Below are 12,845 nucleotides of genomic sequence, written 5' to 3' on the forward strand. Positions count from 1 at the left end.
ACACAACTGTGCAGGCTCAGGAAGAGGCAGGGCTTCTGAGGGTCACAATTCTGTCCCTGCTTCCCCCTTTGCTCCATGGAGGAGCTAAACTTGTGCCAGTCTTTTCCTTAGTGAAACTCACTTCTCCCTGTGTGCCAGTTCTGTGCTGGCCAGCATGTTGGTGGGGTGGAGTTAAGGTTTTATCTTTCCCAGAACACTTGTATAAGAGAGGGAGTAGCAGCCTTCTGCTCTCCTACCACAGGTCTGGTGATGTGGGAGCCTGCACATGGGAATAAGGGGCCTCCATAATCCCCTTAATCCTATGCAATGTCCGGTTCACAGGTGAGCCCATAGAACTTCATAGAAAAAAATATTCTACCATAGACTTCTCTAGCATGATTCAAAAAATCGTATATAAATGATCTCATTTTCAATTACAATGTATAGAGTGAGTCATTTCACAGTTAAATGTCTATAGAATCCTATTCATTTTGTCCCTATTCAATACTAGTCAAGTCTTGCTTATTTCATGCATAGGGCCCTTCATTTTTGGTGTTTATTTCATTTATTCTTTCCTGGGAATTTATCGGTGTTTATTACTACTACAACAAAAACAGGTGAAAATCGGTGGGAAAAAAACAATTAATAATGTTTCTGGGTAAATATCGGGGTTTATTCAGTAAATTAATGCTTTGATTAATGGAATTCAATGTGGTTTGCTGCAGAACTAAAACAAATTCAAAACACAATGCCACCTGTGAGTTTAAGAAAACAATACATCTCTAATCCCCAAATAAAACTTTTCATTTGAATAAACAGTTTACTGTTGTAGACTTAGAACTATTAGCCTATAAATATTTACCTATAATAATTTGGCCACACCATTTGTGGCACATACACTCAACTTCATCCTTTTTTCCTGCTTTTTTTTTTTTTTTTTAACTTTCAAACACTTCCTTGTATTCTGAAAGAATTTGGATACAGATTTTCATTTTCTTTCTATTTTAGTGCGTCAGATCTTTATCTGCTAACAGCTTGAAATGTGTACGTAGTGGGTGTGAGATTCATCAGTACATTCAGATGCTCACGCACTTCAGAGCTGGCATGTGTGCCTGTTTGTTTATTGTGTGTATCTTCTAGATTCATACATAACCTTACTTCAACAGGCAGTTTTGCATATACACACAGACTAATGTATTATTGTAATACATATAGCTCATGCAATGTAGTGTATTTTCCTAATAAAACAAGTTTTTTATATATTTGAATTATACAGAAGTAGGTGGAAATTGGAAAAAAAGAAGAATACTTTTTGTAAAACCTGGGATTTTTTTTCAGTAAAAATCAGTTAAAACTGAAAGCTAAATCTGGAAAAGAAAAGTCAATTTCTGCTTCCATGGCTCAGAAATGTAAATCCTCCTATGTGCCTGGTACTGTATCTAAAGCTGCCCTGCCTTGCTAGGCTTCAGATAGAGAGGTGCAATGTCCATTTAGTCCACCCAATTCTTTCTTTGGGGAAGAGCCCAGGCTGGGGCAGCAGGAGGTGCAGGTGAGGGCCAGAGCTGGGGCAGCAGGGAGGGCAGGTGCAGGGGTGGGGGGAGAAGAGCCCAGGGCTGGGGTGGCAGGAGATGCGGGTGGGAGGAGAGCCCAGGGCTGGGGCGGCAGGAGGTGCAGGTGGGGGCCAGAGCTGGGGCGGCAGGGGGGAGAAGAGCCCAGGGCTGGGATGGCAGGAGATGCGGGTGAGGGGTGGGGGGGAGAGCCCGGGGCTGGGGAGGCAGGGGGTGCGGGTGGGGGCCAGAGCTGGGGCAGCAGGGGGTGTGGGCTGGGGAGAGTCCAGGGCTGGGGCAACACAGGGGTGCAGGGGGAGCCCTGGGCTGAGGTGGGGGGGTGGCAAAAAACCTAGAGCTGGCTCTGTTCCTACCATTTACAACAAGCTGTAGCATGAGGTTTCAGTTCTACACTCCTTCCCCCTCCCTTTCCTGTTAATTGCGGCTGAGGGAATGCTGGGAACAGGGCCGGCTCCAGGCACCAGCTTCTCAAGCAGGTGCTTGGGGCGGCAGGTCCAGGTATTCGGCGGCAATTCGGCGGACGGTCCCTCACTCCGCCTGGGAGTGAAGGACCTCCCGCCGAATTGCCGCCGCAGATCGCGATAGCGGCTTCTTTTAGATCGCAATCGCGGCTTTTTTTTTTTTTTTTTTTTTTTTGATTTTGGCTGCTTGGGGTGGCCAAAACCCTGGAGCTGGCCCTGGCTGCGAAATGTAGTTCTTTCTCTGCTCCAGGGCTGGCGCTATAGGCAGGGAGCTAACCAAGGAACTACAGCTCCCAGGGCTCCCCGTTGGTTCTTAGCTCTCATGCTGGATTCTTGTGCCCCTGCAAGTTTGCCACCCCAAGCACCTGCTTGCTTTGCTGGTGCCTAGAGCCGGCCATGCACCCAGTAGTATTGGAGATACTCAAGTATGAAGGTAGCTGTGGTAACTCAGATACCGCTGTGTGGTAATTGTTTGAAACCCTGCCTCCTTAATGGAGACCACTGTATACACCATGTGTAATGTTGATGGATTGCATGTTGCATATTTGCAATTAGAGAAGCAACAGCATGTTAAATAGCATGTTGGAATAAAATTTGTAGCAGGATCTGTTTAAGAATTGCCCTCTAAAAATATAATTAGTTATGAGTAAGGCTACGTTTTAGTCATGGGTATTTTTAGTAAAAGTCATTGACTGGTCACGGGCATTAAACAAAAATCCATGGCCCGTGACCTGTTCATGACTTGTACTATATAAGCCTAACTAAAACTTGGGCCGGGGGGTCGTGGATGCGCTGTGGGGGCAGTCTGGGGTCGCTGTGGGTGCTGGGGAGGTGACCTGGGACCCTTGCTGGTGCTGAGGGGGAGGGGACCGGGCGGCAGCGCGTGGCCCGGAACCCTTGCTGGTGCTAACAGGGAGGGTTGGTGGGGCTGGCAGGCTTCCTACCCAGCTCTGCGCAGCTCCCCAGAAGCGGCCGGAATGTCCCTGCAGCTCCTATGGGGAGGGAAGGCCAGGGAGGCGCCGCACGCTGCCCCCACCACGAGCTCCAGTTCTGCAGCTCCCATTGGCGGGGAATCGCAGCCAATGGGAGCTGTGGGAGCGGTGCCCCCGGCAGGGGCAGCTGCAGGGACATACTGTCTGCTTCCAGGGATCTTCCCCTCCCCCCCCCCGAAGTAAGCCCCGCCCCGCACTCCAATCCCCTGCCCCAGCCCTGAGCCCCCTCCCACAACCAAATTGCTACAGCAGTGGCCAGTGCGGCTGGCCCAGGGGCTGCACTGGCCGCTGCAGAAGTCACGGAGGTCACGGAGTCCATTATTTCAATGACAGGAGCTCTGGCAGGTTATCCAGTTACAGGCATTACATCATCAGAACAAACGTTCATTGGTGGATCAATCCCAGGGAAGCAGTAGCCTTACATAAATCAACCCTTTCATGGGAGTCACACCTTTGCACCACAGGGAATGATACCCTCTCCAATAATTATTTAAGCTGCCCATCTGAATTGATGATTACCTGTAAACTATGCCCTAGGGACAGTCAGATCAGCTTGTGCATGATCCTAGTAGCTACAGAAAATATAAGTGTAGGCAGCAGAGACTCAGTATCTTTGAAGGCTATAAACAGTGTAATTGCCACGGTTAAGTTACCAATCAGTTCTTTATAAGCAAGCACATTTATTCTGAAGGTGAACGCATGACAGAAAAAACATTAAAAACAATAAAAGAACATACATGCATGCTAATAAGCTTACCAGAGGTCACCCCAACTCTAACAAGAGCTCTGGTAGGAGTCAGTCCTTCAAACCCCACAAAGGGGTTTGCCTGTGGTTACAAGTTCATATCAGCCTTAGCTGAGAACTAGCACATCTGTGAATAGTGCAGTCTTTCCTTTGTACAGCTTGGGCCTTTGAGCTTCAGATGCCAGGAGAAAGAAATCAGACAGTGGACTCCTCAGGGCATAGCTTCAAAAGGCTGGGGTTTTGCATAGCTGGAGGCAGGGAATTTGCATTCACCTTCCCCTCGAGAGGTTACATACAAGCCTAGCTCACAATAATCATAAACCATTCATTTAGTACAATGGACCCCAAAGCTACTTAAACTAAATTCAATGAGGTCTCTCAAGGATATGGCTGGAAATTGCTCCATCGGAGCAGTTTGCCCAGTACAGATTAAATAATCACTTTATTTTGTATTAGGATCACGCCTCGAAAGTTTGATATCGTTCATGCATCTGAGCGACAGAAAGTTGGATCAGTCACTCCTGATGTTGGAGATTTGACATTAAACAGGAGGGGAACCAGGACATCGTTTACTTTTAGGAAAGTGAGGAGAAGCCCTTGCAATTGCAGTAAGTGTCTTGGGTTGATCATTGAATCCTGTGTGTTGTCCTTTTATCAGACCCTTAAGCACAGTTATTTGAAATCGTATGTAATGAATGTTTGGTATTTCTATGAACAGCCCTCACATTCAAAGCTTGCATTTTCCTTCTGTAGCCAAAGAACAAAGCTTATTGGGCACTGTTTCCTTTTAAAAGCAATATGATACAGTATCAGTGAATGGATACTTTCCCCCACCTACATCTCCTCAGCAGGAGAACTTTGTATAACATAAGAATGGCCATATTGGTCAGACCAAAGGTCCATCTAGCCCAGTATCCTGTCTTCCGACAGTGGCCAGTGCCAGGTACCCCAGAGGGAATGACCAGAACAGGTAATCATCAATTGATTCATCTCTTGTCATCCATTCCCAGCTTCAAGCAAACAAAGGCTAGGGACACTTCAGAGCATGATTTTGTATCCCTGCCCATCCTGGCTAATAACCATTGATGGATCTATCCTCCATGAATTTATCTAGTTCTTTTTTGAACCCTGTTATAGTCTTGGCCTTTACAATATTCTCTGGCAAATAGATCCACAGGTTGACTGTGTGTTGTGTGAAGAAATACTTCATTTTTTTTATTTTAAACCTGCTGCCTATTAATTTCATTTGGTGACCCATGGTTCTTGTGTTGTGAGAAGGAGTAAATAACATTTTCTTATTTACTTTCTCCAAACCAATTATGATTTTATAGACTTCTATCATATCCCCCTTCGTCATCTCTTTTCCAAGCTGAAAAGTCCCAGTCTTATTATCTCTTCTCATATGAAAGCTGTTCCATATCCATAATCACTTTTCCATTTCCAATATATTTTTTGAGATGGGACGATCAGATCTGCATACAATATTCAAGATGTGAGCATACCATGGATTTATATAGAGGCAATGTGATATTTTCTGTCTTATCATCTACCCCTTTCCTAATGATTCCCAACATTCTGTTAGCTTTTTTAACTGCCACTACGCATTGAGTGGAGGTTTTCAGAGAACTGTCCACAATGACTCCAAGACCTCTTTCTTGAGTGGTAACAACTAATTTAGACCCCATCATTTTATATGTATAGTTGGGATTATGTTTTCTAATGTGCATTACTTTGTGTTTATCAACATTGAATTTCATCTGCCATTTTGTTGCCCAGTAACCCAGTTTTGTGAGATCCCTTTGTAACTCTTTGGAGTCTGCTTTGGACATACTGATCCATGAGAGGACCTTCCCTCTTATCCCATGACAGCTTACTTTGCTTAAGAGCCTTTGGTGAGGGACCTTGTCAAAGGCTTTCTGAAAATCTAATTATGCTATATCCACTGGATCCCCCTTGTCTACATGTTTGTTGACCGCTTCAAATAATTCTAGTAGATCGGTGAGGCATGATTTCCCTTTACAAAAACCATGTTAACTCTACCCCAACAAATTGTGTTCATCTATGTGTCTGATAATTCTATTATTTAATGCAGTTTCAACTAATTTGCCTGGTACTGAAGTTAGGCTTACTGGCCTCTGGAGCCTTTTTAAAAAATTGGCATCATATTAGCTATCCTCCAGTCATCTGGTACAGAAGCTGAATTAAATCATAGGTTACATACCACAGTTAGTAGTTCTGCAATTTCATATTTGAGTTCCTTCAAAACTTTGTCCTGGTGACTTATTACTGTTTAATTTATCAGTTTGTTCCAAAATCTTCTCTAATGACACCTCCATCTGGCATAGTTCCTAAAAAAGAACATGATTGCTTCTAATCAGCTTGACTCTAGTCAGGTTCTATTTTGGGGCTGATCTGGCCAGACATGAAAAGTAAGATAAATGAATGTCGGAAGAGCCAGATGGGAGGCTGCCATCTAAAAATACCAAATTGATGTTTTCTAGAGGCTTGAAGACCATACTCCTTATTGGGTGAAATTAAGGCAAAGGCCAAGACATGGTCCAACGGTGAGGGCACTCTCCTGGGACTTGCGAGACCTGGATTAAATTCTCTCCTTCACCACAGACTTGCCTATGACCTTGGGCTAGTCAAGTAATTTAGTCTCTCTCTACCTCAGTTGCCCATCTGTGTAAAAAAAAGAAAAAAAAATAGGTGGGGGATAATTATACTTTCTTATCTCACAGGGGTGTTGTTAGGATAAATACATTAAAGACTGGAGGTGCTCAGATACTATGGTGATGGGGACCGTATAAGTACCTTAGATAGACAGACATCACAAGACACATGCACCACTTAAGCCCTCAAAATAGGGATTTACGTAGTGTTTAGCCCTTGTGAACAGTGGTGAATTTCACCTTTAAACACTTACACACTGTAGCAGAGGCTCTATTACAGCAAGCACATGATCTTTGACAGTAGTGGTAATGTATCATTTTTGGAATCAAAAGCTGGTGGGAACCTTGGATAACATGACAGTACGTTGACTAATATACAGGCTGTTTGAAGTTTTTCAGACTTTTACAATTTGATCTGCAGTTCAGCTATATTGACAGATGTCTTTTACAAAGTCTTCATTATATTCTTTGGTTTTAATGGATTTTCTCTTTTTTTCTTTTTGTTTGTTTGTTTGTTTTCCTATTAAGTAAATGTAATCAACAAGTTAAAAGTTTCCAATCTGGATTTCTTATTCTTACATCCTAGCTTACCCTTCTGTATGTGACAGTCAGCAAGGCTGTCAAAGAGAGGAAGCACCCTCATTCCATGACAGTGAGACAGAGGCCTCAAAGCTGGAAGAAGAGTATGTACACAAGGTGTATGAAGAGATCGCAACACACTTCAGCAGCACCAGGCATAGTCCATGGCCCAAAATTGTTGAGTTTCTTAGGACTTTACCAAAAGGCTCTATAGTGGCTGACGTAGGTTGTGGAAATGGGAAATATCTTGGAATCAACAAGGACTTGTACATGGTAAGTCACTGATATTATTTGTCTTCTCTTATTGTTGTTGTTGTTTGTGTTATTGTGATGCCTAGGACCTCCAGTCATGGACTGGGACCCCATTGTGCTAGGCACTGTACAAACACAGAATTAAAAGATGCTCCCAGCCCCAAAGAGCAATTACCGATTGTCCTAAGTTTGCACCAGGGGCGGCTCCAGGCACCAGTGCAGCAAGCGTGGGGGGGGCGTGCCGGTCGCCGTGAGGGCAGCAGTCAGGCTGCCTTCAGCAGCATGCCTGCGGGAGGTCTGCCAGTCCCGCGGCTTTGGCGGCAATTTGGCGGCAGGTACGCCGAAGGCGCAGGACCGACAGATCACCCGCAGAAACGCTGCCAAATCCGCGTGAGCAGTGGACCGCCCACAGGCATGCCGCCGAAGGCTGCCTGACTGCTGTGCTTGGGGTGGCAAAAAACATAGAGCTGCCCCTGGTTTGCACATTCCATTTGTCACCTTTTCTTTTTTTCTTTTTGGTTTACAAATCAAAGTATGTCATAGTGGAAAATTGTAGTGAATAATTACAATGGTCTGTATTCACCACTGCCATGAAAAACTTGCTAAAGGGGCAAATGGTCAGACAATTTCAGGTGTCCCGGTAGATTTTCCACTTGGAAGGTGGGTGGAAGGGATGTGAGGATGTCTCTGAAACTGCAGTACCAATAAGATCTCCAAGGTTTATCTGCAAGGTGTGCCCTCTGTATACTGCACTATGGTCCTCTTTCTCTGGCAGCGTGGCTTACTTGGGAACTGGGCTTCCATTGGCTGTCCTCATCACGACTGCACGACAGCTCTCACCCCTACACAAACACATCTTCAGTGTGTACAGAAGTGAAGAGAAGAAAGTGAAATTTTCAAGGAACATCAAGTTCAACACAGACTTTCAATTAGAACTCTACCAAATTTTGAGGGGAGCCTGTAAAGTAAAGTGACTGCTCCCCAGTCCTCCTCTTCCCCCCAAACCCTAGCCATGCAGCACACTCAAAGAGGGCTTCTGTGAGTTCTCAGGGATGAAGGGAACTGCCACTAAGCCACCATTCTCCCCCACTTTGTTTTTTATGACATTTCACCCCTTCTTTGTGCTCTTTTGTTTCCTTCTACATTACACAATGACAGGGTGCATTTGACCCTATGCAAGTGATACGTCTTTATCTAAAAATATCAAAAAGCAGAATTGTTAAAAAAAATACCAGAGAGATGCGTCTGTATAAAAATCTCTAGTTCCCGTGTATGCTAGTAGTTAGCAGTAGAGTGCCTCTTGCTGAGGAAACAGGGTATAACATCAGATCCCCGTAGTGTGTAACGTCCACTAAATCTCTCCACAGATGCGCTTTGCTAGAGACAGAAGCTAACACACTGGCATAATTTATAGTCAGTAGGTGCCACACCTTCTGTGGATTTTACTATCTGTGGTATTTATTTCTAATGTGCCATAGTACTCATGGAAGAAGCAAAGACAAGACCCCCGTGAAGAGCTTGTAGTCTAAGGGTATGTCTCCACTGGAAACTTCAAAGTGCTGCCGCGGGAACGCTCCCGCGGCAGCGCTTTGAAGTGCGAGTGTGGTCGCGCATGAGCGCCGGGAGAGAGCTCTTTCCAGTGCTCCTGGTAATCCACCTCCACGAGGGGATTAGCGCCGAGCGCTGGGAGCCTGTCTATAGTAGCACTTTAAAGCGCTCAGACTTGGTGCGCTCAGGGGGTGATTTTTCACCCCCATGAGCCAGCAAGTTAGAGTGCTATAAAATGTAAGTGTAGACAAGCCCTCAAACCCCATTTGCAGGTTTGGGGCCTACGTTTCAGAATAAACAAACAAGGAAAAGAGTGCAAAATAAAAGGGCATCATTCAAACTTTTTCAGCCTGGCATGCATAAGAGGGGCAACTGTAGGCAATTTTCTGCCCAAGGTGAACTTCCTGCAGCATGGTTCTCCTGTCTCCTTGTTCATCTTTTCTAGCCATGTTTTATTCTTTATCAGTTTATTTAATGTAACCTTTGACATTTTGCATGCCATTCAGTAGTTGTTTAAAAAAAACAAACATACTGGGCCAGATCCTCACTGGTTAAAATTGGCATAGAGCCATTGAAGTCAGTAGAGCTACACTGATTTATGCCAGCTAACGATCTGGCCTACTTGGCCTCCTACGTAATATTGCTTCTGTTCCCCTTTAATCTCCTTTCTGCTCAATAAATCTTGGTGTAACATTTCTTCCTTGTTCCTCTTTTCCTTTCATACCAGTTTTTGTGATGTATAATTTTTCCATCGCCCCTTTTCTCTTCCTCTGACCCTTCTCCTTTCATTGCTGTGATTGTGTTCTTGCAATTTCTTGTCTCCCTTCAGTCACTCGTTCTTTCTCTCATCTTCCTTATTGATCCCTTTCTCTTTTCCCATCCTCAAAGACACCCCCTATCACTAACATTCACTAATCTCCTGTATCCTGTCATTCAACTGTATCTTCTGCCCTCTGGCACATCCCCCCACACTCGCTCTCCTCCCTTCCCTAGACAACGACACACACTCACACAAATATTAAACAAATTATTTTTTTTTTTCAGTGTAGAAGAAATGCAGATATTTCAAAGTTAAAAGAGATCATGACACTTTTTGTAGAGCTACAGGTTTCCCTTAATTCTTTGGCTAAAAAACCCTCCTCGGTGTTATACAGCGAGCTGTCTGCTTCTGCTCTTTAGCCCAGAAATGTCTGCATTTGAGCAATGAATTGATTCATTTATGTGTTTAGATTGTAAAATAGTTTGGAATCCTTCAGGCTGAAAACATCATTACAATGTAAAATATTGTCATTAGTAATAATAGAAGTCTGACTTGTTTATCTGTTTCAGGAGTTTGTCCTACTATTTATGCTCAGCTATAAAACATAAGCTATTATTTAAAGCCCTGCAAGTATTTGTAATACAGCTGTTTGCATTACTGATGTCACAAGCCAGAAAGAACCAACTGATTTATAAGCAGGCATGCTTATGCCTGACTCCTCTGGCCTGAAAATAATTATTAGTCCACTGGTATGTCAAGTACATTGCAGTCTTTCATTCCTGACTGAGTGCTCTCCAGAAAGAAAAATCTGCACGTCTATCCAGAGAGGAAAAAGTTCTTCAAGTGATGGTCCCCGTGCGAATTCCACCCATGGATATGTATGAGGGGAGGGATAGCTCAGTGGTTTGAGCATTGGCCTGCTAAACCCAAGGTTGTGAGTTTAATCCTTGAGGGGGACACTTAGGGATCTGGGGCAAAATCAGTACTTGGTCCTGCTAGTGAAGGCAGGGGGCTGGACTCGATGATCTTTCAAGGTCCCTTCCAGTTCTAGGAGATAAGATATCTCCATTAATTAATTTATTAATGCACGCCATGCATCTGAGTCCAGAGATCTTTAGTAAGCCGTGTCCATTGGTCCGCACATGCGCAGTTGCTCTCCTCAGGGTCCAGCCCAAGCATATAAGGAGTGGTAGGGACTGCCACCTCTCCCTCCAGTTCCTTCTTACTGCCTCACGGTCTGAGTCAGAATCGTCTGTGTCCACAGCTTCTTCCGTTGTTTTCTTTCTTCGATCTGCTGTTATATATATATATATATTTTCACTATTTTAGAATTTATCATTTTAATACTTAGTGTAGTGTAGTTTAGTTAGTTCTTTCCCTATCTTGGGGAATTTCTTCTCTGAGAGGAAGAACTGTGGCCAGAGTCCTGGGATTTAAGAAGTGCATTTTCTGCCCCCTCTCCTTTTCAGAGCGTGCCGAACACCAACACTGCCTTTTCTGTCTTGGTGAAGCTCACGTCTTTGTTAAGTGCACTATCTGCCACTTTTTCCCTCCCCAGACTCGTGAGGCTTGAAAGCTCAAACTGAGGAAGCACCTCATGAAAAAAGCCATGAGACACCCCAGTAGGATCCAGGCTGGGGACACCTCACCCCCTTACACCGGTCCCTACCAACGGGCAGCAACCCTCCAGGCATGAACTCAGGAGATGAATCTGCAACTTCCAAGCCTAAAGAATCCAAGGCTTCTCATGAGTGTAAGGGGACACTCACAATCATAGAACAGTTCCTCTTCAAAATCTGCCCTGAAAAGAAAGGATCCCTCCCTGACTCCATCCAAGTCAGATGAGTCTTCGTACATGGGTCCAGATAGACTTAGGTCTGGGTAAACCTCCTCTAAAGAATGTGATGCTCCATGACATGTGATACCAATCTCAGTGTCGACATATAAACCAAAGGACTGGCAACCACTACCTTCAACATCCAGATCAGACTCTGTGCCAGTACCAACACAGCCCCAGAAGGATCCAATGTCCACTAAAACCAATACTCCCTACACACTAAGAAGATCTGAGACCTATGTCTCCCCGGAGGACATTTTTACCCTTTCTTATCCTCAGTTCCCTGTCCCCTCGGGACCTTATTTAGAGATATTGTCACACCGAAGAAGAAACCACATCAAGAACACAGAGCGAACCTGAGTACCCATCCATCGGTACCGACAGTTGTAATGGTCGATTGGGAACCAACCCTCTCATTGAATGAGTTGGAGGCCCCAGATGAACCTCTATCCCTACATAGGCAGGCGAGTCCAGACAGAAGCTCCAGGAGATTGGGGTTCAGTCCTGTGCCAAGATAGGACTTTCCAAGGGCCTGATGGTTCTCAATGCTATGGAGTCGGCCCCAACCTATTGTCCCCTCACATTGGCCTTACTGGGGCCTCTGGGGTCCTTACTTTAGGCACCCTGGATCCATGCATGAACGTTATCTATCCTAACCAACACCAATGGCTCCATCAGAGTATGACGAGAAGAAAGTTGATCTGGATCTGATGGTTCCAGCGGTCATCTCTTTGTTCTCCCCAGATGAGGCTGTCACCCTGTCTTCACCATCTCTCCCTGATGATCACAGGCAATATCAGGTGCTTGTACAAAAAGTGGCATCTGAGCTCCAGACTGAGCTCGAGAAGGTCCTCCAAATACCTCAACATAGGCTATTGGACATCTTGCAACCCTCAGGTCCCAGTTGAGTGGTCCTCTCATCAGTAAGGCAATTATGGATCCAGCCAGGGTACCATGATACACTCCTGCCTCATGCAATCCCATCCCAAAAAAAGGCAGAGAAGTGCCATTTCATCCCACCTACCTCTTGTTTAACTACTGCTTACTAATCTCCCATGTGTGGAATACACATAGGGACCAGCACTCAAAGGAAAAGAGGAGGTGACTTACCTGTAACTGGAGGTTCTTTGAGGTGTGTGGTCCCTATCTGTATTCCAGTATCCACCCTCCGTCCCCTCTGCTGTGGATCATGACAGGATTCACAATAAGAGAAGGAACTGGAGAGGTGTTGGTCCACACTGCCTCTTATGCCCTCAATTCTGAGCAAGAGGACAGGTGTGGAATACAGATAGGGACAACACATCTCAGGTAACCTCCAGTTACAGGTAAGTCACCTCCACTTTTTCAAAGACTCAAGTCAGCTGAGCACAGGACGGACTTTGGTTTGTTCTAACAGCTAAGGGGTGGGCTATAAGGAAGAGATGATGCGCTGACAGAACCAGGATGTGAATG

The 12,845-nt window shown here is 45.0% G+C and overlaps 1 protein-coding gene across 12 annotated transcripts in view; it reads left to right on the top strand.

Moving 5' to 3' along the window:
* Positions 1-12,845, top strand: part of ALKBH8 (alkB homolog 8, tRNA methyltransferase) — an 88,078-nt gene that overhangs the window by 57,524 nt on the left and 17,709 nt on the right. For 11 of the 12 annotated variants that reach the window (XM_065581502.1, XM_065581501.1, XM_065581508.1 and 8 more), the window contains 2 exons: positions 4,202-4,353; positions 7,004-7,269. In XM_065581502.1, the coding sequence (XP_065437574.1) occupies positions 4,202-4,353; positions 7,004-7,269 (418 nt within the window). Of the gene's footprint in view, positions 1-4,201; positions 4,354-7,003; positions 7,270-11,114; positions 12,051-12,845 lie in introns of those variants that run through there. The other variant, XM_065581512.1, reaches the window with a different exon arrangement.

Source organism: Chrysemys picta, chromosome 1 (assembly GCF_011386835.1).
Source record: "Chrysemys picta bellii isolate R12L10 chromosome 1, ASM1138683v2, whole genome shotgun sequence".
In the NCBI taxonomy this organism is placed as follows: Eukaryota; Metazoa; Chordata; order Testudines; family Emydidae; genus Chrysemys; species Chrysemys picta.